At 40.2% G+C, this 23,977-nt stretch overlaps 1 protein-coding gene across 2 annotated transcripts; it reads left to right on the forward strand.

The window, feature by feature from the left end:
• The first annotated feature begins 13,376 nt into the window (after nt 1-13,376).
• LOC107832333 (ABC transporter G family member 15-like) lies at nt 13,377-22,328 on the forward strand. Of its 2 annotated transcripts, none has more exons than XM_075237391.1 (9): nt 13,377-13,911; nt 16,806-16,885; nt 17,422-17,883; nt 17,985-18,107; nt 18,874-19,002; nt 20,208-20,492; nt 20,855-21,124; nt 21,225-21,332; nt 21,622-22,328. In XM_075237391.1, exons 1-9 carry the CDS (start codon nt 13,671-13,673, stop codon nt 21,979-21,981), a joined length of 2,058 nt encoding a protein of 685 aa, XP_075093492.1. In that variant the 5' UTR covers nt 13,377-13,670; the 3' UTR covers nt 21,982-22,328. The 2 variants fall into 2 exon arrangements, with proteins under 2 accessions (XP_075093492.1, XP_016515644.1); XM_016660158.2 differs by lacking the exon at nt 13,377-13,911 and adding an exon at nt 15,645-15,769.
• The last annotated feature ends 1,649 nt before the right edge of the window (nt 22,329-23,977 follow it).

Consider the following 23,977-nt stretch of genomic DNA (forward strand, 5'->3'; position numbering starts at 1 on the left):
AACTGGACAATGCTGAAGTCTAACACGTGGGATGGATCGTCGTGATACTTTCGAAACATGGACACATGAAACACTAGGTGCACAACTGATAAACTCGGCAGCAACGCAAGTCTGTAAGCCACCTCTCTCACTTGATCAAGAATCTCAAAAGGACCAATGAATCTAGGGCTTAGCTTGCCCTTCTTCCCAAATCTCATCACGCCCTTCATGGGCGATACCCAAAGCAATACCCGCTCTACGACCATGAATGCCACATCATGAACCTTACGGTCGGCATAACTCTTTTGCCTGGACTGAGCTATACGAAACCTATACTGAATGATCTTAACCTTGTCCAAGGCATCCTGTACTAGATCTGTACCCAACAACCGAGCCTCTCCAGACTCAAACCATCCAACTGGCGACCGACATTGCCTACCATATAAAGCCTCATAGGGAGCCATCTGGATGCTTGACTGGTAACTATTGTTGTAGGCAAACTCTACTAATGGCAAGAACTGATCCCGCGAACTTGCAAAGTCAATAAGACATGCTCGGAGCATATACTCCAAAATCTGAATGGTATGCTCAGCCTTTTCATCTGTTTGAGGATGAAATGTTGTGCTCAACTCGACCCGTATGCCCAACTCATGCTGAATTGCTCTCCAGAAATGCAAGGTAAACTTTGTACCTCGGTAAGAAATGATAGATATGGGCACACCATGAAGACGAATGATCTCCCGGACATAAATTTCTGCCAACCGCTCAGAAGAATAGGAAACTGCCACAGGAATGAAATGCGTTGACTTAGTCAGCCTATTAACAATAACCTACACTGCGTCGAACTTCCGCCGAGTTAGTAGGAGTCCAACAACGAAGTCTATAGTGATACACTCCCACTTCCACTTAGGAATACCAATCTTCTGGAACAAACCACCAGGTCTCTAATGCTCGTACTTTACCTGCTGACAATTCAAACACCGAGCTACATAGGCAACTATGTCCTTCTTCATTATCCTCCACCAATAATGTTGCCGCAAGTCCTGATACATCTTAGCGACGCCCAGATGAATAGAATATCGGGAACTATGTGCCTCCTCTAGAATCAACTCACGAAGTCCATACATATTAGGCACACAAACTCGACCCTGCATCCTCAAAACTCCATCATCTCTGACTATAACCTGCTTGGAACCTCTGTGCCGTATTGTGTCCCTAAGGATAAGCAAATAAGGATCATCATACTGCTGATCTCGGATATTCTCAAATAATGAAGAATGAGCGACTGTGCAAGTTACCACATGGCTGGGCTCAGAAACATCCAACCTCACAAACAAATTGGCTAAAGCCTGAACATCCAAAGCAAGAGATCTCTCACCGACCGGAATATATGCAAAACTGCCCATACTGGCTGACTTCCTACTCAAAGCATCGACCACCATATTAGATTTTTCCAGATGATACAAGATGGTGATATCATAGTCCTTCAATAGCTCCAACCACCTCCTCTAGCTCAAATTTAGCTCCTTCTGCTTAAACAAGTATTGCAAACTCTTGTGATCTGTGAACACCTCACACGACACGCCATATAAATAATGCCTCCAAATTATCAGCGTGTGAACAATGACTACTAGCTCCAAATCATGAACTAGATAATTCTTCTCGTGGATCTTCAACTGTCGTGAAGCATATGCAATAACTTTGCCATTCTGTATCAACACCACACCAAGTCCAATATAAGATGCATCACAATACACTGTATATGGCCCTAAACCTGTAGGCAATACCAAAACCGGCACCGTAGTCAAAACTGTCTTGAGCTTATGAAAGCTCGCCTCACACTCGTCCGACCTTCTAAATTGGGTACCCTTCTAGGTCAACCTGGTCATCGGGGTTGCAATAGCTGAAAACCCCTCCACAAACTGACGGTAATAGCCTGCCAAACCCAAGAAACTCTGGATCTCTGTAGTTGATGCGGGTCTAGGCCAGTCCTTGACTGCCATAATCTTCTTAGGATCCACCTGAATACCCTCTACTGATACAACATGACCCAGGAATGCAACTGAATTCAACCAAAACTCACATTTCGAAAACTTAGCATATAACTAACTGTCCCTCAAAGTCTGGGGAACGACTCGAAGATGCTGCTCATGCTCCTCCCGGCTGTGGTAATAGATCAAAATATAATCAATGAAGACTATCATGAAGGAATCCAAGTAAGGCTTGAACACTTGGTTCATCAAGTCCATGAAAGCTGTTGGGGCATTTGTCAACCCGAATGACATCACTAAGAACTCATAATGCCCGTACCGAGTGCAAAAAGCTATCTTAGGGACATCAGATGCCCTAATCTTTAACTGATGGTAGCCAGATCTCAAATCAATCTTAGAAAACACTTGGGCACCCTGAAGCTGGTCAAACAAATCATCAATCCTTGGCAATGGATACTTATTCTTGATTGTGACCTTGTTCAACTACCGATAATCTATACACAACCTCATTGATCTGTCCCTCTTCTTAACGAACAACACCGGCGCACCCCAAGGTGAGACACTAGGTCTAATATAGCCTTTATCAAGTAGGTCTTGCAACTGTTCTTTCAATTCTTTCAACTCTGGCGGGGCCACACGATATGGCGAGATAGAAATGGGTTGGGTGCCCGTAGCCAAATCAATGCAAAAGTCAATATCTCTGTCGGGTGGCATCCCCGGTAGGTCTGAAGGGAATACCTCTGGAAACTCACGAACAACAGGCACATAATCCATAGAAGGAACCTCGGCACTAAAATCACGAACATACGCCAAATAGGCCAAACATCCCTTCTCAACCATACGCCGAGCCTTCATATATGAGATAACCCTATGGGTGGAATAACCAGGAGTCCCTCTCCACTCTAAACGAGGTAAACCCGGCAAGGCTAAGATCACAGTCTTGGCATGACAGTCCAAGCTAGCGTGGTAAGGTGATAACCAGTCCGTCCCCAATATGACATCAAAATCAACCATATCCAAAAGTAACAGATCTACTTGGGTCTCAAGACCCCCAATCACAACTATACATGAATGATGGACATGATCCACCACAATAGAATCACCCACCGATATAGACACATATACATGAGCACTCAAAGAATCACTAGGCATGACCAAATAGAGGTCAAAATAAGATGACATATAGGAGTATGTAGACCTTGGATCTAATAAAAATGAAGCATCTCTACTACAAACCAGAACAGTACTTGTGATAACTGCATCGGAGGCCTCAGCCTCGAGCCTGGCTGGAATAGCATAACATCAAGGCTGGGCCCCACCACTCTGAACTACATCCCTTGTATGACCTCTTGCTGGCTAGCCTCCACCTCTAGTGGCCTGACCTCCACCTCTAATACCTTTACCTCCACCTCTAGAACCTCTACCTCCACCTCTAGTTGGCTGAGTGGGTGGTAGAACACCCGGTGCCTGAACTATGGCACGGGAACCCTGATGCTACGACTGAACACCCACTAATCTTGGACAAGCCCTCCGGATATGACCATACTCACCGCACTCAAAGCATCTACTTGAGTGTTGCAGCTAAGAAAACTGATACTAACCCTGATGGACCGGCTGACCATGAGAATAGCTCTGAAGAGGAGGTGCTCTGATAGGAGCTGGCTATCCTAAAGGAGGTACATAAGAACCACGCCCCCCTAAAGCTCCATGAGATGCCTGTAGTGCTGAATGAAATGACCTAGAAGGATGGCCCCTACCAAAAGAATCCCTGCCTCCAAACGAGGCACCACTGAAACTGCTAGAATGACAGGGCCTCTTGTCAAACCCCTGACCACTCCCCTGTGATAAAACCATCTCAACTCTCCTAGCTATATTGGTCGCATCCTGAAAAGAAATCTCGCTTCCCATCTCCTTAGCCATCTATAATCGAATATGTTGAACGAGTCCCTCAATGAACCTCCTCACTCTCTCTCTCTTGGTGGGAAGTATAAGAAGAGCATGACAGGCCAAGTCAATAAATCTGGTCTCATACTGAGTGACGGTCATAAAACCTTGCTGGAGACGCTCAAACTGCCTCCGATAGTTCTCCCTCTGAGTGACACGAAGAAACTTCTCAAGAAAGAGCTAAGAGAGCTGATCCCAAGTCAAAGCCAGTGACCCAGCTAGTATAGCCAAACAAAAATCTCTCCACCAAGTCTTGGCGGAACCTGACAGACAAAAAGCAGCAAAGTCGACCTCATTGGTCTCCACTATCCCTATGTTCCGTAGAACCTCATGACAGCTGTCCAAATAATCCTGGGGATCCTCAGAAGATGTACCGCCAAAAGTGGTAGTAAAAAGCTTGGTGAACCTGTCCAACCTCCACAAGGCATCAGCGGACATATCTGGCCCCTCATCGATCAGTGCCACAACACCCGACTGAACTACTCCAACTGGCTGAGCTGCTGGAGTCTGATACTGGGGAGTCATCTGATCCGGAGTGCGAGTAGCAGGAGTCTGGGCTCCTCTTCCATCATGAGAGATAGTTGGTTCTACAAGAAATATGCCTGCCTGAGTGACGCTCTCCATAAGGCCCACTAGACAGACCAAAGCATCCTGAAGTACCGGGTTGGCGATGAACCCCTCTGGGACCTGAGCTGGCCATGCTGGAACGGTCTGGGATGGAGCCTCCTCCTCAAACTCTATCTATGGCTCCGCTGCTGGTGATGCTGATCTAGGCTGAGCCCTGCCCCTACCTAGGCCTCTAGCACGGCCTCGGCCTCATCCTCTGCCTCTCGTAGGAACTGCCACTAGGGGCTTGGGCTGCTGATCAGCGGATGAAGTAGCACGTGTTCTCGCCATCTACAAAAGAACAGAGTAGAAGTTCAATTAGCATTAAGGAATCAAGTCGCACAATAGAGAAGAATATATGTGAAGTTTTCCTAAAATTTGTAAGCCTCTAGGGGATAAACATATAAGTCTCCGTACCGATCCCTCAGACTCTACTAAGCTTGTTCGTGAATTGTGAGACCTAAGCAACCTAGAGCTCTGATACCAACTTGTCACGACCCGGATTTCCCACCCTCGGGAGTCGTGATGGCGCCTACTATTGAAAGTTAGGCAAGCCGACAATTACAAATTTTATTACCCTTTTTTCCCTTATATTTTAACAATATCACAAGTTAACATATGATCAACAGAAGACGAAATTCAACAATTTAACTAAATACTGGTATGAAATCCAAAATACAACTCCACCCAAAACTGGTGTCACAATATCACGGACTATCTAAAAATACTACAAATAGGGTCTGAATAAAGAAAATTACATGTATGTCTCTGAAATAAGTAAGAACATAAGGAAATATGATAGAAGGGGACGTCAAGGCCTGCAGACGTCTGCAAGACTACCTCGGGTCTCCGCTGGACTGAAGGTAACAACCTCACTGTGGTCCAAATGCTTCAGCACTAGGATCTACACACAGTACAGAGTGTAGTATCAGCACAACCGACCCCATGTGCTGGTAAGTGTCGAGCCTAACCTCAGCGAAGTAGTGACGAGGCTAGGACCAGACTACCAAATAAACCTGTGCAGTTAAATCATATACGACAAATAATGATAACAGAAACTAGCAGTTAAAGATGGGAAGGGGAAACATGCTACGGGGAATAGCAAGTACTAACAGAATTTCAGTAGAGAAGCATAACGGACACCATAATTTCATATCAGCAAGAATAAGGAAACAGTAACAAGTGCACGGCATCACCCTTCGTGATTTTACTCTCGTTCTCACCATAAGAATCAATATTCACTTTTATTTTTTCTTGTTGCGGCGTGCAACCCGATCCCAATAATATAATACTATTGCGGTGTGCAACCCAATCCCAATCATATAATAATGTTGCGGCGTGCAACCCGATCCCAATCATATAATAATGTTGCGACGTGCAACTCGACCCTGCCTGTCCACCCTTATTACTACTTGTTGCGGCGTGCAACCCGATCCTATATAATATTGTTGCGGCATGCAACCCGATCCCAATATACAAATCAACACCAACCACAAAGAATCCCAGTAAGGGAACAATAGTATAACAACAATATCCCGGCAAGGAAAACAATATCATAAGCAATAACATCCCGGCAAGGGAAATAATATCATAAACGATAACATCCCGACAAGGGAAACAATATCGTAACAATAACATCCGGGCAAAGGAATCAACAATATATCTCATCTCGTTTCCACCATCCCTTCACAACATAAGTCTCAACTTGAGCCAATGCTCAAGTTACCAAGAATTCTTGGTCAATTACCAAGAATACTTTCATAAGTCTTGTTCAACATTTATAATCATCATATTAAGCATGGACAATACATAACAGAGTCACAACAATCATAGTATAAGACTTACGAGCATGCTTGACATCAACGTATAGATACTCGTCACCACACCTATACGTCGTACTCAACCCTTAACACATAGCAAATAAGACTACAACTCATATTCCCCCAAGCTAAGGTTAGGCCAAATACTTACCTCGATTATACGAACAAATTAAGCCTTAACTACTGCTTTACCCCTCGGTTCTACTTCCAATTCGCTTGAATCTAGTCACAATGTACTTAATAACATTAACATATGCTAAATAAATCAATTCTAATGCATGAAAATAGGTTTCCCATTGTTTCCCCAAAAAAGTCAAAAATCGACCCCGGGCCTGCTTGGTCAAAATCCGAAGTTCAAACCAAAAACTCGATCACCCATTCACTCACGAACTCAAATATGTAATTAGTTTTAAAATCGGACCTCAAATCGAGGTCCAAATCCCCAAAATTTAAAAATCCTAATTTTTCCCAAAAAACACCCAATTTCCCATGAAAACCCCTCGATTTTGAAATGAAATCATGTAAAAAAATGTTTTAGACTGAAGAAAACAAGTTAAAAATTACTTACTAATGATTTGGAGAAGAATCTTTCTTTGAAAAATTGCCCAAGAGAGTTTAGGGTTTGAAAGAGTTTGAAAAATGGATGAAATCCCATCAAAAATCACATTTAGCAAGTCTCAGATGTCGCAATTGCGACCAGGGTTCGTAATTGCGAACCCCTTTTGAATCCTGTCATCTCTGGAATTGTGAAGGAAAACATCGCATTTGCGATGGGCATGCTTTGCAATTCCCACCCAATGCTCGCATTTGCGAAGAGGGCCTGCCCAGGCTTGGTTCGCATTTGCGACGCCTGGGTCGCATTTCCCAAGCCTGAGAACTTCGCATTTGCGAAGTCTGAGAACTTCGCATTTGCGAAGCCTGAGAACTTCGCATTTGCGAAGCCTGATCTCGCAATTGCGAGACCAGAGGCCCAGGCAAAAATACCAGATACGAGCTAAAATTTCCTAAGTCCCATTCACCGGTAGCCTATCCAAAACTCATCCGAGCCCTCGGGGATCCAAACCAAACATGCACGCAAGTCTAAAAATATCATACGGACTTTCTCGTGCAATTAAATCATTAAAATAACATCAACAACTACGAATTAAACCTTAGATTCATGTAATTCCTTAAGAACATCAAAATTTCCATATTTCTCAAATAAAAGTCCGATTTATACCAAACGAACTCTGATTCTTACCAAACTTCACAGATTTTCGACTAAATTATTATTTTAAACTTGTATTAGGCTCAGAAACCAAAATATGGGTCCGATACCATCAAGAAAATGCATTATTTCATTTCTAAACGCCTTTATATTTTCCAGCAAATAATTTTCTTTAAAAAATTCTTTTAGCGTGCTTGGGACCTTGGAATTCAATTCCGGGCATATGCCCAAGTCCCATATTTTACTATGGACCCTAGGGGATCGTCCGATTACGGGTCCGGATCCGTTTACCAAGAATGTTGACCAAAGTCCACTTTAATCAATATTAAAATCCAATTTCCTTATTTTACTTAGATTTCACATAAAAGCTTTCCGGAAATGTGCCCGGACTGCGCACGCAAATCTTGGTAAGACAAAAAGAGGCTTTTAAGGCCTCGGAACACATAATTTACTTTCAAAATGAGTGCACATGATAGCTTAACTTCGGCCGCAGCAGAGATCTCTTTTGCCCGAGTGTTAGCTGCTTCAGTGTCAGCTCGGTACAAAGATATAAACGCCTCTGCTTCATATTTAGCCTTGGCAAGCTCAATAGCGGATTTAGCCTAGAGCTCTTCAATTTTGCGGTTTCGAGCCAGGCTTTCCTCCTTTACGCTTTGAAGCTGGCGTTCGATTGAAGCCAGCTGCTCCCAAAGAGTATCTTTCTCTGAGGCGAGACAGTCCATACCTTGTCTCCACCCAAGGGTTTCGGCCTCCTTCATATGAGGCGAAATTAAAGTATTAGTCATCAAAAAAAGCAAGTGCATAGCAGACCCTCAAAGGCTATATTACCTTTTCAATGAGCTCGGTCTGTTCTTGACAAGCCTTCGTCAATTCAACTCGGGGATTGCTGATCTCCCCCTCTTTTTTGACATAGAGGATCTTAAGGATGTCCCTCTCATCTACGAGCTTCTTTAGTTCGGCTTCGCATCGGGAAAGCTCAGTCCGAGATTTGGCAAATGCTCGTCGGTGAAGTGACACGGCATTCTCACAAGGAAAAGAAATCAGACTTAGAAAGATGAAGATTAAACTTGAAGTAACGAAAGACAAAACTTACTTGTTTGAGAAGCTTTTCGGCCTCCTAAAAAATAAATGAGGCATCAGGATCAGGACCTTGTTCGATCCCCGCAAGACACTCTCAAAAATATCATTCCTTTCATGGGTCGTTCCCACAATGGAGTCCCCATGGCATGGGCATCTCGAAATTTCCCTTCGGAGAAGACCGGGCCCTGCGGCGAGTCGTCTATGTTGATTACCCCAAGTGGTTCTGTTGGGATATTATCTTGTCTTTGAAGAGCCTCGAAGTTAGGCTCTTCGAGCTCATCCACCATGCCCCCCCCCCCCCCCCGAGGCAAGGCATGCCTTTTCCACTTAATGACTCGGGGACTTTGCTCGAGCTCCCCTCTAAAATTTCTTCGGTTCGAACCGCCTCTGTCGCCATCGGTTCAGCGGCCTTCGAAGCATCAGATCCTCAACAGGCAGTCGTCATCTTCTCCCTCTTCTTCCTGATCCTGAAGACGTTGGGCCGTATCCGGAGATAAGGCCACGGTGTCAGCCTTGGGCTTTCGAGCTTTGCTTTTCTTTGGCTTTGGGGAATTTGCAGGCGAACTCCTCTTTCTTTTCTTTTCCTTGGGAGGCTTTGGCGTCTCTTCTTCACCAGGTGGGGGAGGTCGCATGTCAATGACGTCTCTGAGGCCTGCATAAAGATGAAGTCACACCAGTTGTGCTCCGCGTACAAAGAAGTAGAGGCCAATTTTCGGACCCAACCTTCGAGATCTAGGACCGCACTAGGAAACCAAGCAACAACTACACTAGCGGAAAGGGGTCAGACCGAGAAAAAGATAAGGTCGAGGAAGAGAAGGGAAAATTGGGTATAAAAGTCACTATCAATAAACATGTACGTACACTTCATGTTCCATTCCTCGGGGAATGGCATCCTCTCAGCAGGAATCAGGTTAGAGGTCCTGACTCAGACAAACTGGCTCATCCATCCTCGGTCTTTGTCCTCATCGATACTGGAGAAGAAAGATTTTGAGGATCGGTGTTGCAGCTTTATCAGGCCACCTCGAGAAAGGCGAGGGCTATACAGCCTGATCAGATGGTCGAGCGTAAAAGGCATCCCCTCGACCTGGCTCAATAAGTATCGAATCAGATTGACGATTCGCCAGAATGAGGGGTAGATTTGGGCAAGCGTCACTTGGTATTGCTAGCCAAAATCAAGGATAACTAGATCTATGGGACCCAAAGTTAGGTCAGCAGGATCCAGCGTGAATGATTAAGTATACACGCTTAAGTACCCCACTTTGTGAGTAGTGATGTCCTCTTCCGGGGAAGGGATGACCACATCCTTGTTCTCCCAGTTGCAGTCCTTTTTCACTTGCTCGAGCTCATCTTTGGTTATCAAACAGATGTATCGAGACATGGGCTCGCACCGTCCTGGTGTCGACACAGGTTTATCAATCTTGAAATCGGATGTTATTTCTCACGGTGGGGGAATGCACTCCTCGATGCGAGGTGGCATCACCGGTTTACTTCTGGACGGCCGCGATGACGAAGAGACTTTTTCTTGTTGGGGAACAGTCTTAGATGTTTTAACCATTATGGTGTAGAAATTCAAAGAGAAAGGGTTGATGATGAAAGCAAAGGCAAACTAAAGAGAATGATGGAGCTAATGAGATTTTGAAAATGATTAAAGAAGTAAAGTTTGTAAAATGGTGAAGCTGGTCTATTTATAAGGGCCACTTAAGCGTGTTAGAGAAGTCGAATAGTCGACCTTCAGTCGCCTCCAATTAATGGCCATGGAAAACTGTGCAGACGCGACCCTTCAGTCACTTCAGCTGCTGACGTCACGAGATGGACATCATGATCGCGACGTTGAAGGATCGAGAATCAAGTCGTTTCTTCTCATTTTTATTCTAAGAAATGCGGGGACTATCTGTATACGATCGAAATCAGGTATGCCCGATTTCCCAGGCTCAAAGGGTCGCCTTAAGCAAGGTTTCAGGTAAGGTCGAGTTCGAGCTCGATGGGCAAGACTCCAGCTCGAAGACAGAATGCAATGCCCTAGGATCGAAGTACACGAGAAATATCAGGGCCAATCATGTCCGACTCCGAGATAGTGCCATTGTAAGTTTGTTACAGAAGGACAAGATTCTCGCCATGTCCCCAAGATCATGGCGCAAATCCCGGAATACGATTGTACTATTCCGTACTAGGCAGTTAGACAGTAGTACCAGTGATATTCCTTACTATAAAAAAATGTACCTTATTTAGGGATCCCATATTATATAAAGGGGACCCCATATTTGTAACATCATCTAATCATTGACAAAAGAATATACTCTCTACTTTTTGCTCTTAGCTCATCTGAATTGTCCCTTTTATCTTTCCCGTTCTTGCTTTATTGTTCTTGGTTCACCTCGAGGTCACTACTGCCTACTAGTTTATCTACTGGTTTGGTCTTGCTTACTTTCCTTCATCTATACCTTATATTTCTTGATTATTAATTGGTATTGAACTAAATCATGTATCTTTAAAATCACAAATTAAATTTAATTGTTACTCGTATTTTTTAGGTAAAGAAGCATCTCACTATAGTAGCCAAAAAATATCGGAACAAATAAATCTGTTGTAGAGAGGTTGGACTATATTAAGTTTATAAGGAAGTTTTTTTACTCATAAAAAAAATTGACTTGAAGTTGAAGCCTTTTAAAGTTCTTGCAGCTAGCGACGGCCTTTTTAAGTTGAGGTTTCGGTCTGACTTTGCTTAAGTCAGAAATACGTGTTGGACCAAAATTAAATTAGTTCACATAGGTCAAGCTAGAATTACATTTTTTATATCATTTTCTTCGATACTAGAGTAGTTGTTTAGTTCAAGCTAGGGTAGTTGTTTTGTCAAATTAAATTAGTATCGAAACATTTTGACGTGTTACAAAAATAAAAAGTCATTTATTATTATTTTTGAAATCTATGATTTGTTGTCCTAACTAGCGCAATTTCATTAAGTGAAACATGCAAGGAGAAACACAAATGGTTAGATAAATAGCACGGTCTAGTCATTTTTCGGACTGATAATCAAAAAATATCCAGCGTTTGCAAAGTCATTGAAAAATAGCCACTATTTTGCCGAAACACGGAAAGTTCCAGCATAATATGCCGGATTATGAAGCTCATACGTATAAACTTCCAGCATATTATGTTGGAACTCCAGCACAAGGAAAGTTCCAGTATAATTTACTACTCCCTCCTGTCCAAAATAAGTGATTTTTTGGCCTTTTTTTGCGGTCCAAAATAAGTGATTTTTTCAGATTTCAAGAATGAATTAATTATTTTTTTCCTACATTCCCCTTGGAGTTAATAGTGTTGGAGTATGTGCTAGGAGTGTTTATGTGAAGAGATAGTAAAGGTTAATATGGTCAATTTTATTGCTAATTAATGTTAAAAGGTGAATTTCTTAATCTGTGTGAAAACAGCTAAAAAAGCACTTATTTTGGACCGAAGGGAGTAGATTATGGAGCTCCTGCTTTTAAACTTCCAGCATATTATGCTGGAACTCCAATACATTTTTTTGGAATCTCATATGTAAAAAATTCGAATTCCAGCATATTATGCTGGAATATTTCTGGATTTTAAGAGTGTTTTTGTTCATATTTTATCTTTACATGAAAAACTGGCTAAATTTTGATTACTTTTAAAACTGTGGCTATTTTTCAATTACCAGTTGTAAATCTGGATATTTTTAATAAAGCCCAGATAAATACTTTTATGATGAAGATTGTTAAATTTCTTTCTTAAAAAACATGCAAGGAGAAATACAAATTGGTTAGATAAATACTTTTATGATTAAGATTGTTAAATTTCTTTTGAAAAAACACGCAAAAACCTTAAGAAGTAAGTAATAAAAATATAAGAGGAAGCATCATTTTCTCTTCCTTTTCTTTTTTTCTTTTCTGATTCTACTTATAATAATGAAGGTTAATAAGGGTACACATATTAATCATTAAAGAAATATCAACAAAATGTATTGTATTATAACATGAAAAAGGTATTTCTAGATCCACCGAAATGACACGTGCCATCTTTTTCATCAGTCATTGGCAGCATTTATATTTCATTTAAAATTGTAGTTGCAAGCACACATCACGGAAAATAATGGACCAATAAATGGACAAGTAATAAAACAATCTCAAAAATCATAGACTCAAAAGAAAACTAAATAATACTCTAAATAGTACTCCTCAAATTATCTGTCGTGATTTTTAAAAATAGTTATCTCAAATTATTTGTTATTTTAAAAGTTCAAAACAAACTTAATTAGTTTTTCTCATTTTACTCTTAGTACTTAGTAGTAATTGTTCCTTAAAGATGAAATGACACGTAAATAGAATAAATATTCAATAAAGATAGATTATATCCAGGGGCGTATCCAGTGCATTAGTTACGGATTTTCGTGAACCCAATAACTTTTGTTTAGATCCGGTAATTGTATAGAAAAATTCATTAAATATATAAGAATATTTAGCTTGGAACCCCGTCCGTTAATTCAATTATTATTGTATATTAACTTAAGATTTATATAGGAACTCATAAACTTAAAATTCTGAATTTACCTCTGATTATTATATTTTAAGAAATAAATAAATAAGGATAAAATAGTCAAAAATTCCTTCTAATTAATATTTCTTAAATGTCGTGTAAAAGAGAAATATAACACATAATTTAAGACGGAGGAAGTAATGATAAAGTCATAGCCTAGGCGGCAACAATATCTTTATTGCAACCGTAACCTGCATGCATTGTAGTAGTAGTAGTAGTAAATTGGACCCCATCACATTTAATTCCCTTACATCCCACCTATCTTTTTGACATAAACCTTTGCAATAATGTCCATTATCTAACTCCAAAAATATATTCAAAATCATATATACACAGAGATGCAAAAATATTAGAGTTGCACTTTTTTGGAAAGTTTAACTGAAAAAAAAATATGTACTGATTAGAGTCATCATTTCATAGCAAAGCAATCTTGTCCATATATAGTCCAAAGGGTACTGTTTTTTTTTTTTTTTTTGTTGTTGTTTTTTACAGATGGATGGGATGGAGATAGAAGTGACAAATGGACGTGGAGATATTGAGAAAGGAGTAATGCATAAACAAGGAGTTGCATATTTAGTATGGGAAGATTTAACAGTAATGTTACCAAATTTTGGACATGGACCAACAAAGAAGTTGCTACATGGTTTAAGTGGTTATGCTGAACCTGGTAGAATTATGGCTATTATGGGTCCTTCTGGTTCTGGAAAATCTACACTTCTTGATACTTTAGCAGGTTTTTACTCCAACTTCTTAAACTTTTTATAATAATGATGGTGTCCGATCCAGAAGGGGGCCTTGGCAAACTGGTAAAGTTGTTGCCATGTGACCAGGAGATCATGGCAGAAATATAGAGTAAGGCTGCGTACGATAAATTCTTGTTGTCCGGTCCTTCTTCAGAACTTAGTGCGCCGGACTATCTTTTGATGGTGTCCGATCCAATCGATTATTTTACTTGATACTTGTTGTTTTTCACTAATATATATTTAGGCAACTCCGCCTACCAAGACTTGAGGAGGGAGGACGAAATCTGTTTTTTAGGCCACAGACTTGAGTTCCTCCACTTTTCTTGAACATGTTTGGTATTTTTTGTTTTTGTTTGCATTTTTTTAATTTTTAATTTTCCTATTTTGTTTTCTATTTTCTTGCTTACTTGACTGTCCATGTCTTGTTCAAGAAAAGGGCAGGGCAGCCCGGTGGACAAGGCATCCCGTATTCAAGGGCGAAAGGGGGTTCACTCGAACCTTCTTCGCTTAAAAATTACACTGTGTATATAAGGCAAAATCTGTTTTTTAACTCTATATATTAAGTTTTGGACCCCTTTAACACAACCTAAAAGTGTGGATTAGTGCTTAAGGGGGTTCAAAACCTTTCTAAGGTCATAGGTTCAATTCCCAAGAGCTACAATTTTTTTTTGAACCCCCTTCGTGGAGATTCTGCCTCTGCCACTGCCCGTATTTATGTAAGGTCCGGGGAAGATCCCAACCTCAAGAAATGTGATGTAGACATCCTATCTTAATGCAAGCATTAGTGACTGCTTTCACAGCTCGAACCCGTGATCTATAGGACTCACGAACGCAATTTTATCCTTGTTCGAGAATGTGAAAAATTTGGAATAAACCTATCTATTATTGGGTTATTATGGCAGATATGTATGTAAATAATGTATTGACTAAAGTAAATGATAGCTTTAATTAAGGCCCCGTTTGGCCGTGAGTTTTGTCAAAATAAATTTGGAATTTATTTTTAAAACTCATGTTTGGCCATAGAGTTTTCCCAATTGGCAAAATCCCAAATCCCAAACCCCAAATTCCAAAATCACCCCAATTGCTGATTTTGGGTCAAAATCCCAAAACTCGGGAATTATATACATGTTTTTCCAAAATAAAGTTGGAAAATATATTTTGAAAACGTATGTCCAAACATATTTTCATCTTCAAATCAAACTTAACCCAAATCAGATTTTTCAAAACAAATTTAAAATCTATTGCCAAACGCTAGCTAAATGTCGGCAAGGGTAGTTAGATAGAGAGGGACAGTTCATTAAACTTTGTCTCTCGCTAGCCCATACCTATAACTCTGTTTTATACTTAAAAATTGACAAAATTCTAAATAAATGGGTCTAATATTCATATTATCTGGAAAATAAGAACAATGGAAACCTGTATTTTTCACATTTAATGATGTTGTTTGTGTTAGGTTTAGTCATGTTAGATAAAAATGGATCCATTGCTGGAAAACTGTTAGTCTGTTCATTCTCAAAATAAGCCTTGGCCGAACTCATACCCAAAAGTTAGCTCGAAAGTACGAGGATTGCCCAAGGCTTATACGGGCATTCTCTGTCGGGGTTCCACTGTCCGGTCTGGAACGTGCAAAATCATGGACCGGGAGTATTTCCAACCCCCCCCCCCCAACCCCAACAATTGGTCCGGGGGCATTCCGCCTCCTCTTTGGCGGAACATACCGACCCCGGGCCTGACTATGATATCATGTCAAAATAAGCCTTGGGCATAATTCAATCCCAAAAAGCTAGCTCTAACGGAGTAGGATTGCCCAAGCCTTATAAGGAGACGAGGATCTCATCCCGGTCCGATGTAAGATTCATTCCATTCATCATTGTGAGTTACATTTAACAAAATAGAACTTTGAATTGCGAGGTTTTCAATCGGCTTGGTGGTCCAGTGAAAATAAAGTATTGATTATGTTTATCAATTAAAACCTGAAGTTGGTTGGAATTTGACAATCTCAACAAGTAATCTATGACCTTTGCTGAAATACGGAGGATACAATTAGTACTGGTGTGAATTTAGATGGTTTTGATGATAGAAAGGTAAAACCAGAGTACGAACATAAACTTAGCATGAACTTATAAATATTGGTGTTCATGGTCTAGACAACTAATGTTTGCAAAAGTTCTTGTCTTGAGAATGCTTTCTGTAAACCTGTTCCTATAACAGGCGAATTCGAGCATTGGTTTTGGTTGCTTATTCAAGCCTTTAAGGTCAAGGGATCAAATCCCACTTAAATGCTTTCCTGAGCCGAGGGTTTATTGGAAACAACCTCTCTATCTCCACAAGGTAGGGGTAAGGTCTGCCTATACACTACCCTCCCCAGACTCCACATGTAAGATTATACAGCACATGTTGTTGTTGTTCCTATAACGGCTTGAAATAATCTCAAAATAATAGACTATGTATTTTTTGAGGGACGCGCATTGCTAGTTCTGTGTCAAAAGGCTACTGCAGCTAAGTTAACCTCCTTGGTTCTGAATAATAGGTATAGTTGCTTTTGGTCATGTCTTGATATCTATACTCTTAGCCTTATATACCTTTTGGACGTTCATCTCCGTTTTCACTAATTCCTTCTTCGACTTCTACTTTTCATTGTCATACCAATGTGATTCAAGATAGTTACAAATTAAAGATGTTTCTCGTAGAATTGTTTTGCATGCTAGTCAGGTAGTCATGTGCTGCGTAAATTGTCAACCAAATCTTAATTTGAAATCATCGCCAACGCATATACTTAGTTTAGTGCTGAGTGTAAAAAGAGGGGGGAAATTGAGAATGAAAATTCACTTCTTGTGATTATAACATCTGCACTTTGCTAAATCATGCTTGGTTTGGACTGCAGGTAGACTATCGACAAATGTGGTGATGACTGGAAATATCCTTCTCAATGGAAAGAAGAGGAGGTTGGACTATGGTGTTGTTGTAAGATACTCTGACTGAGCCTTTAATTTGTCCACACCACATTTTAGGCACTAACATTTGCGCGTTTGAACTTCGCCAGAGTTCCTTTTTCACTTAAGCAGGACATATAGAAGTTTGTGCTATTTCCTATATATGCACTTACTTCCTTTTGCTCCAAAATAGATGGAAACTTCTTACCATCCAAAACAGATGTCAAAGCTAGCATGTCGTTTTCTCAAGATTCTCAGAGATTTGTTATTCTATGGCATTTTCTAGAAAAGAAAAACATAATTCTTTCTATCAGTTTGTCTCGAGTGAGACTTAATAAACATGTCAATGTTACAGAAATCTCCAAAATGCTCAACAAACATAAGAATATTACATAAACCTTCGGATTGTTTCTTTCTAAAACCACATTTTCGTTATCAGAACCATTTTCTAGATAACGGATTTGAATGTGATAAGAACACCATCGTCTGAGAAAACAATGTTTACATAGTTGAATGCAGAAGTTATACTTATTTATTTTCTTTTGATGAGCTGCCTGAATATTACAGGCTTATGTTACTCAAGAGGATACACTGTTGGGAACTCTATCTCCTAGAGAAACAATTACGTATTCAGCCCATCTGCGCCTTCCAACTAGCATGACGAAAGAAGAGGTAAACGACATTGTAGAGGGAACAATAATGGAAATGGGGTTAGGGGATTGTGCTGATCGGCTGGTAGGAAATTGGCAGTTAAGAGGAATAAGTGGCGGAGAGAAAAAGAGACTAAGCATTGCACTTGAAATCCTTGTACGACCTCGTATACTTTTTCTTGATGAGCCTACTACTGGTCTCGACAGTGCCTCAGCATTCTTTGTTGTTCAAGCTCTTAAAAATATTTCCCGTGATGGAAGAACGGTTATTTCGTCTATACATCAGCCTAGTAGTGAAGTTTTCGCATTGTTTGATGACCTCTTTCTGTTGTCTGGTGGAGAGGCTGTATATTTTGGTGAAGCAAAATCTGCAGTACAGGTATGGAGTGATAAAATTTGTATAACTACAAGATGTTTTACAAAGTCTTTTGTTTTCTATCTAATGAGATTGAATTTAATCTATACATATTGATATTTCAGTTCTTTGCTGAATCGGGGTTTCCGTGTCCAAGTAGGAGAAATCCATCCGATCATTTCTTACGCTGTGTTAATTCGGACTTTGACGTCGTGACAGCCACACTGAAAGGCTCACAACGACTCCGGGTATGATACTACTATAGCTATGCTTTCTCCTTTTGAAATCACTCTTATTAATCCTTTTCCTGTGTCTGATGGATGTTATTTGTATGTCAATTTTTACTTCAAATAAGAAAATGGCTGTTTCTGTTAGGTATCAGGATTTAGATTTTGTAACCGTAGTCTTGTACTAGCTCAATCCACTAGTGATACTGTCCGCTTGTAGCCTAGACCCGCATGACTTTAAAAGGCGTCACTAGAGTCTAAGACATGTTTACTTATATACCCAGCATCTCTCCCGTGTTTTGTCGATGTGAGATTTGCCTAGGGTGTCACATACACTCCCCTTAGGGACTCACCGTCCTCGCTGAGGTTTGCACCACCATCGTTCAAGGTTACATGCGGAGTGGCTCTAATACCATAGGTAACAGCCCAGACCACTAGTGATATTGTTCGCTTTGGGCCTAGGCTCGCACGGCTTTAGAACGCGTCACTAGGGCCTAAGGATCGTTGAATATATACCCTGCATCTCTCCTGTGTTTTGTCGATGTGAGATTCGCCTAGGATGTCACAAGTTTTCTGATGAACTGAAGCACTGGCACATAAAGCCTTCACCTTGTGTTTTCCACATCATCAAACTAGTTCATTGTCATATAACTGGAAAATTTTAAGTTAAAACTTCTGGTATTGTAATTTCAGAACTTTGACAGTACTGTCCATGTTTTGGATCATATAGATTGTGTATACTTTTCTCAACAGCTTATACTCCAGATAATCTTTGTTTCTGATGCAGGAAACACATAAGAGTGACTATTTAATGAATATGGCAACAGCAGAAATTAAAGAACTGCTTGCGAGCAAATATAAGCACTCAGCATATGCTACAAGGGCCAGGTCACGGATGCGAGAACTCTTGGCCACGGTTAGTTCCTCGACCCACTCTTCATCTGTATTTTTTTTCCCCTTAGTTTAACTGCTGTTTTTAACTGAAATTTAGGCTACACTATCAGGAAAGTGAGATAAAGTGCTGTATTTTGATTTGATTTCCTTATAAACCAATTTTATTTGTTCACCTCATTGAATAATGTGCTGTAGGATTCTATCAACAAGTATGTATAGTTTTTGATTGTAAAAATTTACATGCTTCTAAATGATTGCCATTCTAATATAGGCTACTAAACTTGCAAAGCGACATCAAAAGCTGAATTTGGATTTATATTTGCCTAGAATTTCCATATCAGTCCTATTTTGTTGACAGACTACAAAAAATCATTAAAAATGCCCTGTAGAATGCTTTCATCAGGGATGCCTATTCTATCGTTCTAACAGCATTGACATATTTGTAGACAATGACCGTTCTATTAATGATGATAAACATCAATTTAAAGAGCTCCTGCTGTTCAGAGATGCAAGTATAGGTAAACCAGTAGGATGCAAATCATCGTGCATAACATGCTGGTCGTTGGTGGTGTCTCAGGCGACATAAAAGGGGGGGCGGGGAGTCAGCGAAGGTTGCTGATTGTGTTGGTACTGTTGTTAGGTTGGTGGGTTCGTGATAAAGGGTTGAGGTTCAGGTAGCGTTACGGTCGGGGTAGGGGGTGGGGTGGGGTTGGGGTTGAGGTCTAGGGGGTGGCCTGGCCGCGTCACGGTCAGGGGTCTGGTGTCAAGTGGGGGTGCGGTCAGGGTTGGGGGTGGGGGTCGAACTGCCTTAGACTTGTCTGATCAGTGTTTTTTGTGTGCAAAAACCTCTCTGCTCTAAATGTAATTTGCTTTTCATGTTGACTACTTTTCTCTTCTAAACTACTGAAATCTTGGCTACTCAACTTGCAAGGTGACAGTGAGTGTTGCATTTCGACTTACACTTGCCCATAAATGGCGAAGAAAATCTATTTGTTGACAAGCTGCAAGATCTAATAGAAATATGTGATGGACCAGTTTCCATAATGTATAGGTTGTTGTTCTTGAAACATTAACATTTTGTGCTGTCTAAACTATGAACATTTTACTAATGTTGATGAGTATCAAATAGAAGAGTTCGAGTTAGAAGTACAAAAACTTTATATTAGTAGCTCCATGCTTTAAAACTGTTCCATTTTAAAGCCACTCTAATTCATCCTTTGCTCGCAGCAAGGAGTTGAGATTGAAACAGTAAAAGGAAGTCAAGCTGGTTGGGGAAAGCAACTTTCAACATTGACGCGGAGATCATTTGTAAACATGTCAAGAGACAAGGGATATTATTGGTCTCGCATAGTAATTTACATCATTGTATCTATTGCTGTTGGTACCCTCTTCTATGATGTCGGCACCAGTTACACAGCAATCTTGGCTCGAGGAGCTTGTGGTGGTTTTGTCACCGGCTACATGACTTTCATGTCCATTGGAGGCTTTCCGTCCTTCATAGAAGAATTGAAGGTAAACAATCATTTACTACTATCTTAAGTCTTAACCCCTTAACATGAAGGAGAGCCTTGGCGTAACTGGTAAAGTTGCTGCCATGTGAGCACGAGGTCACGAGTTCGAACCGTGGAAACAACCTCTTGCAGAAATGCAAGGTAAGACTGCGTACAATAGACCTTTGTGGTCTGGTTCTTCCTTGGACCACACGCATAGCAGGAGTTTAGTGCAGCGACTGCCCTTTAACTACTTAACATCCTATTTGATTACCAAGTAAAAAATAGGTCAGCTATTTCGTGCCTGCAGGGCAATTAGTTTTTTTTGGGACTGTGTTAAGAATTTTGAAATAATTTAGGACTGAATTATGTCTCATTTTGCAGGTTTTTACCAAAGAAAGGCTTAACGGGCACTATGGTGTTGGAGCTTTCATAATAGCAAACTTCCTCTCTTCATTTCCATTCTTAGTTGCAGTTTCACTCATCACCGGGACCATAACCTATTACATGGTGTTTCGGGCTAGATTCTTTCGTTATGTGTTTTTCGTCCTAAATCTTTTTGGTTGTATCGCTGTTGTTGAGAGCTGCATGATGATTGTAGCTTCACTTGTTCCAAACTTCTTAATGGGAATCATAACAGGAGCCGGCGTGCTTGTATGTACAAACTGCTTAATACTACTTCTCATCTTATTTTATCACACTATAGGCTATAGCTGTCGAGTAATTACACTCATCACCATATTTCTGTATACAGGGAATCATGATGATGACTGCTGGATTTTTCCGTTTGCTGCCAGATCTTCCCAAGCCAATTTGGCGCTATCCGATTTCATTTCTTGGTTACGGGGCATGGGGTTTACAGGTAACAAATAAAGATGCATTTGTTACTGCTCTTTTCTCATTTTTCCTCGTGTTGAGGGTTTACTGGAAACAGTCTCTCTACATTCACTGTAGGGGTAAGGTCCGCGTACTATCTACCCTCCCCAGACCCCACTTGTGGGACTATACTGGATTTGTTGTTGTAGTAGTACTATAGAGGTTTTGATCAATTATATCGCTATGTCCATATTGGAGACTAGTAGCATATTCTACGCGTATTAAAGAATATTTTTGACAAGTACATTGATGATGATATATTGATACAATTGCAGGGAGCATATAAGAATGACATGATTGGACTTGTATTTGATCCACTAATCCCTGGTGGAGAGAAACTAAAAGGGGAAGATGTTATCACAAATATGTTCAAATTGTCATTGGATCATTCCAAGTGGTGGGATTTACTCGCATTATACGCCCTCATTCTGATGTATCGGCTTCTATTCTTTATTATTCTCAAGTTAAAGGAGCGAGCAACGCCATTTTTCCGATCAATGTACGCCAAGAGAACTATGCATCAACTCAAAAAGCGGCCGTCATTCAAGAGGAAACCATCTTTATCTTATTCAAGAAGACAACATACTCTCAGGTCATTGTCTTCTCAAGAGGGTCTTAGCTCTCCAATCCCATAGGAACGATAAATCTCAAATTCTGGCACCAGAGGCGAGTTCAGGATTTAGAGTCAATGGGTTCAGAATCGATGTAATGTCTTTTATGTAAGAATTAGTGACTCAAGCTGAAAGTTGTGGGTTCAATTGAACCTGCTTTAGATCCACCTCGATCTTGCCGTTACCCGATTCTCAACATATAATACTGTTAATATCTCATAAGATCATAGAATTCTGGTCAATTACATTGTCATTGAGTTTTCATTTGTTGAACAATGCAATAAATTTGCTTCTATTAAAGAGCCAGACAAATTGCTGTATTATCAAATATATATACAAAAGAAGTGTCCTTTCTTTTGCTGTTAACTAAATTGAAGTGACTACTGCTTAACTAAGCATGTTTTGTTGTCTTGATGTATTTTGATATATAGGAGTATAGTGGCATGATTGAAATTCTTAATGGGTTTATCCTACGTATATTTAAATTAGTTAGACCACTAGGATTTGGATAGCAAACGGGTTGGTCTCGGGGGTGTACGCAGGAATTTTCGTAAGCGGTGTCGAAATTTATAGAAGAACTGGAATATAATTTTGATTATCATACTTTTAGACAAGAAATAGCATTAATTAGTCTATTGGTTTAATATTTGCAAAAGAAAAATGTGTCACTTAAGGTTAGAACCTTTGACTTCTTAGAGCAAAATTAAGCACATAACCAACACACTAAGACCTAATTTATGTCTAGTGATGTTATTTTTTCCTACTTATGCGTTTTCATACAGTATAAATACATATATTTAGTAAAATTTTCCGACGAAGGGTATCGCGTAACACTGCTTCGGTAAGCGTGCATCTGCCCCTGATTGGTCTAACCCAGAAATCGGCCCGAACTTGCCCATTAAACGGGACCGGCCTTAATTCCTGGTTAGTGGTTAACATGCTGGGTTTTGCCCAGCCCGAGGATATCGGAACCTTGTCCTTCCATAGCTTAATTTTAAGGGAACAAATGCTACTATCAGTGGCGAAGCCAGAAATTTTTCCAAGGGTGTTCAAACTTGAAAGAAAAAAAAAAAATTCCGACAAAGGGTGTTCAATATATGTTATATGTCTTTAATAAAATTTAATATTTTACCTATATATACAATATAACTTTTTGACAAATGATGGTCAATTGACCACCCTTAGAAGAGCATAGTTTCGCCCCTTGCTGCTATCCTCCCATTTAGAATTTCGCTATATGTGTTTAACAATTTTTAAGATTTAGTATATATGTCGAGAAAATAATATTAGATCTATATGCACATTATAATTTTCATAATGTCAATTGACTAGTTTTGAGCTTATGTAGCCCCGAGACTGCTTAAAGTGCAAAACTATAAACCCCGTCAATTTTTTTTCCTTATTATTTACAAAACAAACTCAACATTCTCTTCGTCAAGAAAAGATGTTTCTAAAATAGAATGAAGAAAAGCCAACTCCTTTTACCTTATCTCTGGTTGAAAGGGTCTCGACTGAAGTGATAGAGACTTATGTGTTGTTTAGAATGGAAAAAATTGAACGGGAATAAAACGCTGAGCTTTTACTCCAACAAAAAAAGGGAGCAGCATTATTTGTCTCCTTATAGCTTTATTCCCCCTTTACTCTCAAATGATCCTTTCAACCATACGTAGCTAAACAGAAAATAAAAGAGAGGGGCATAGCCCCCGAGGCGTAGCCAATGAAAAAGTTACGGGTTCATCTGAACCCAGCAACTTTGGCTTAGGCCTTGCATATGTGTTGAAAATCCAGCTAAAAAAGTACAAAAATATATTGTGAACCCAAGCGATGTGATAGAATTACGAACTTTCATATTCACACAGGATCCGGGGAAGGATTGCACTTTACAGGTTATGTTGTAGATAGCTTACCCTAATGCAAACATTCACGCTCGAACCCATGATTTATAGGTCACACGAAAATAACTTTACCGTTGCTTGAGAGCTCCTCTTCACATGCAAGCAAGAAAGACAGCCAAAAAAAA

Source organism: Nicotiana tabacum, chromosome 18, assembly GCF_000715075.1.
Source record: "Nicotiana tabacum cultivar K326 chromosome 18, ASM71507v2, whole genome shotgun sequence".
In the NCBI taxonomy this organism is placed as follows: domain Eukaryota; kingdom Viridiplantae; phylum Streptophyta; class Magnoliopsida; order Solanales; family Solanaceae; genus Nicotiana; species Nicotiana tabacum.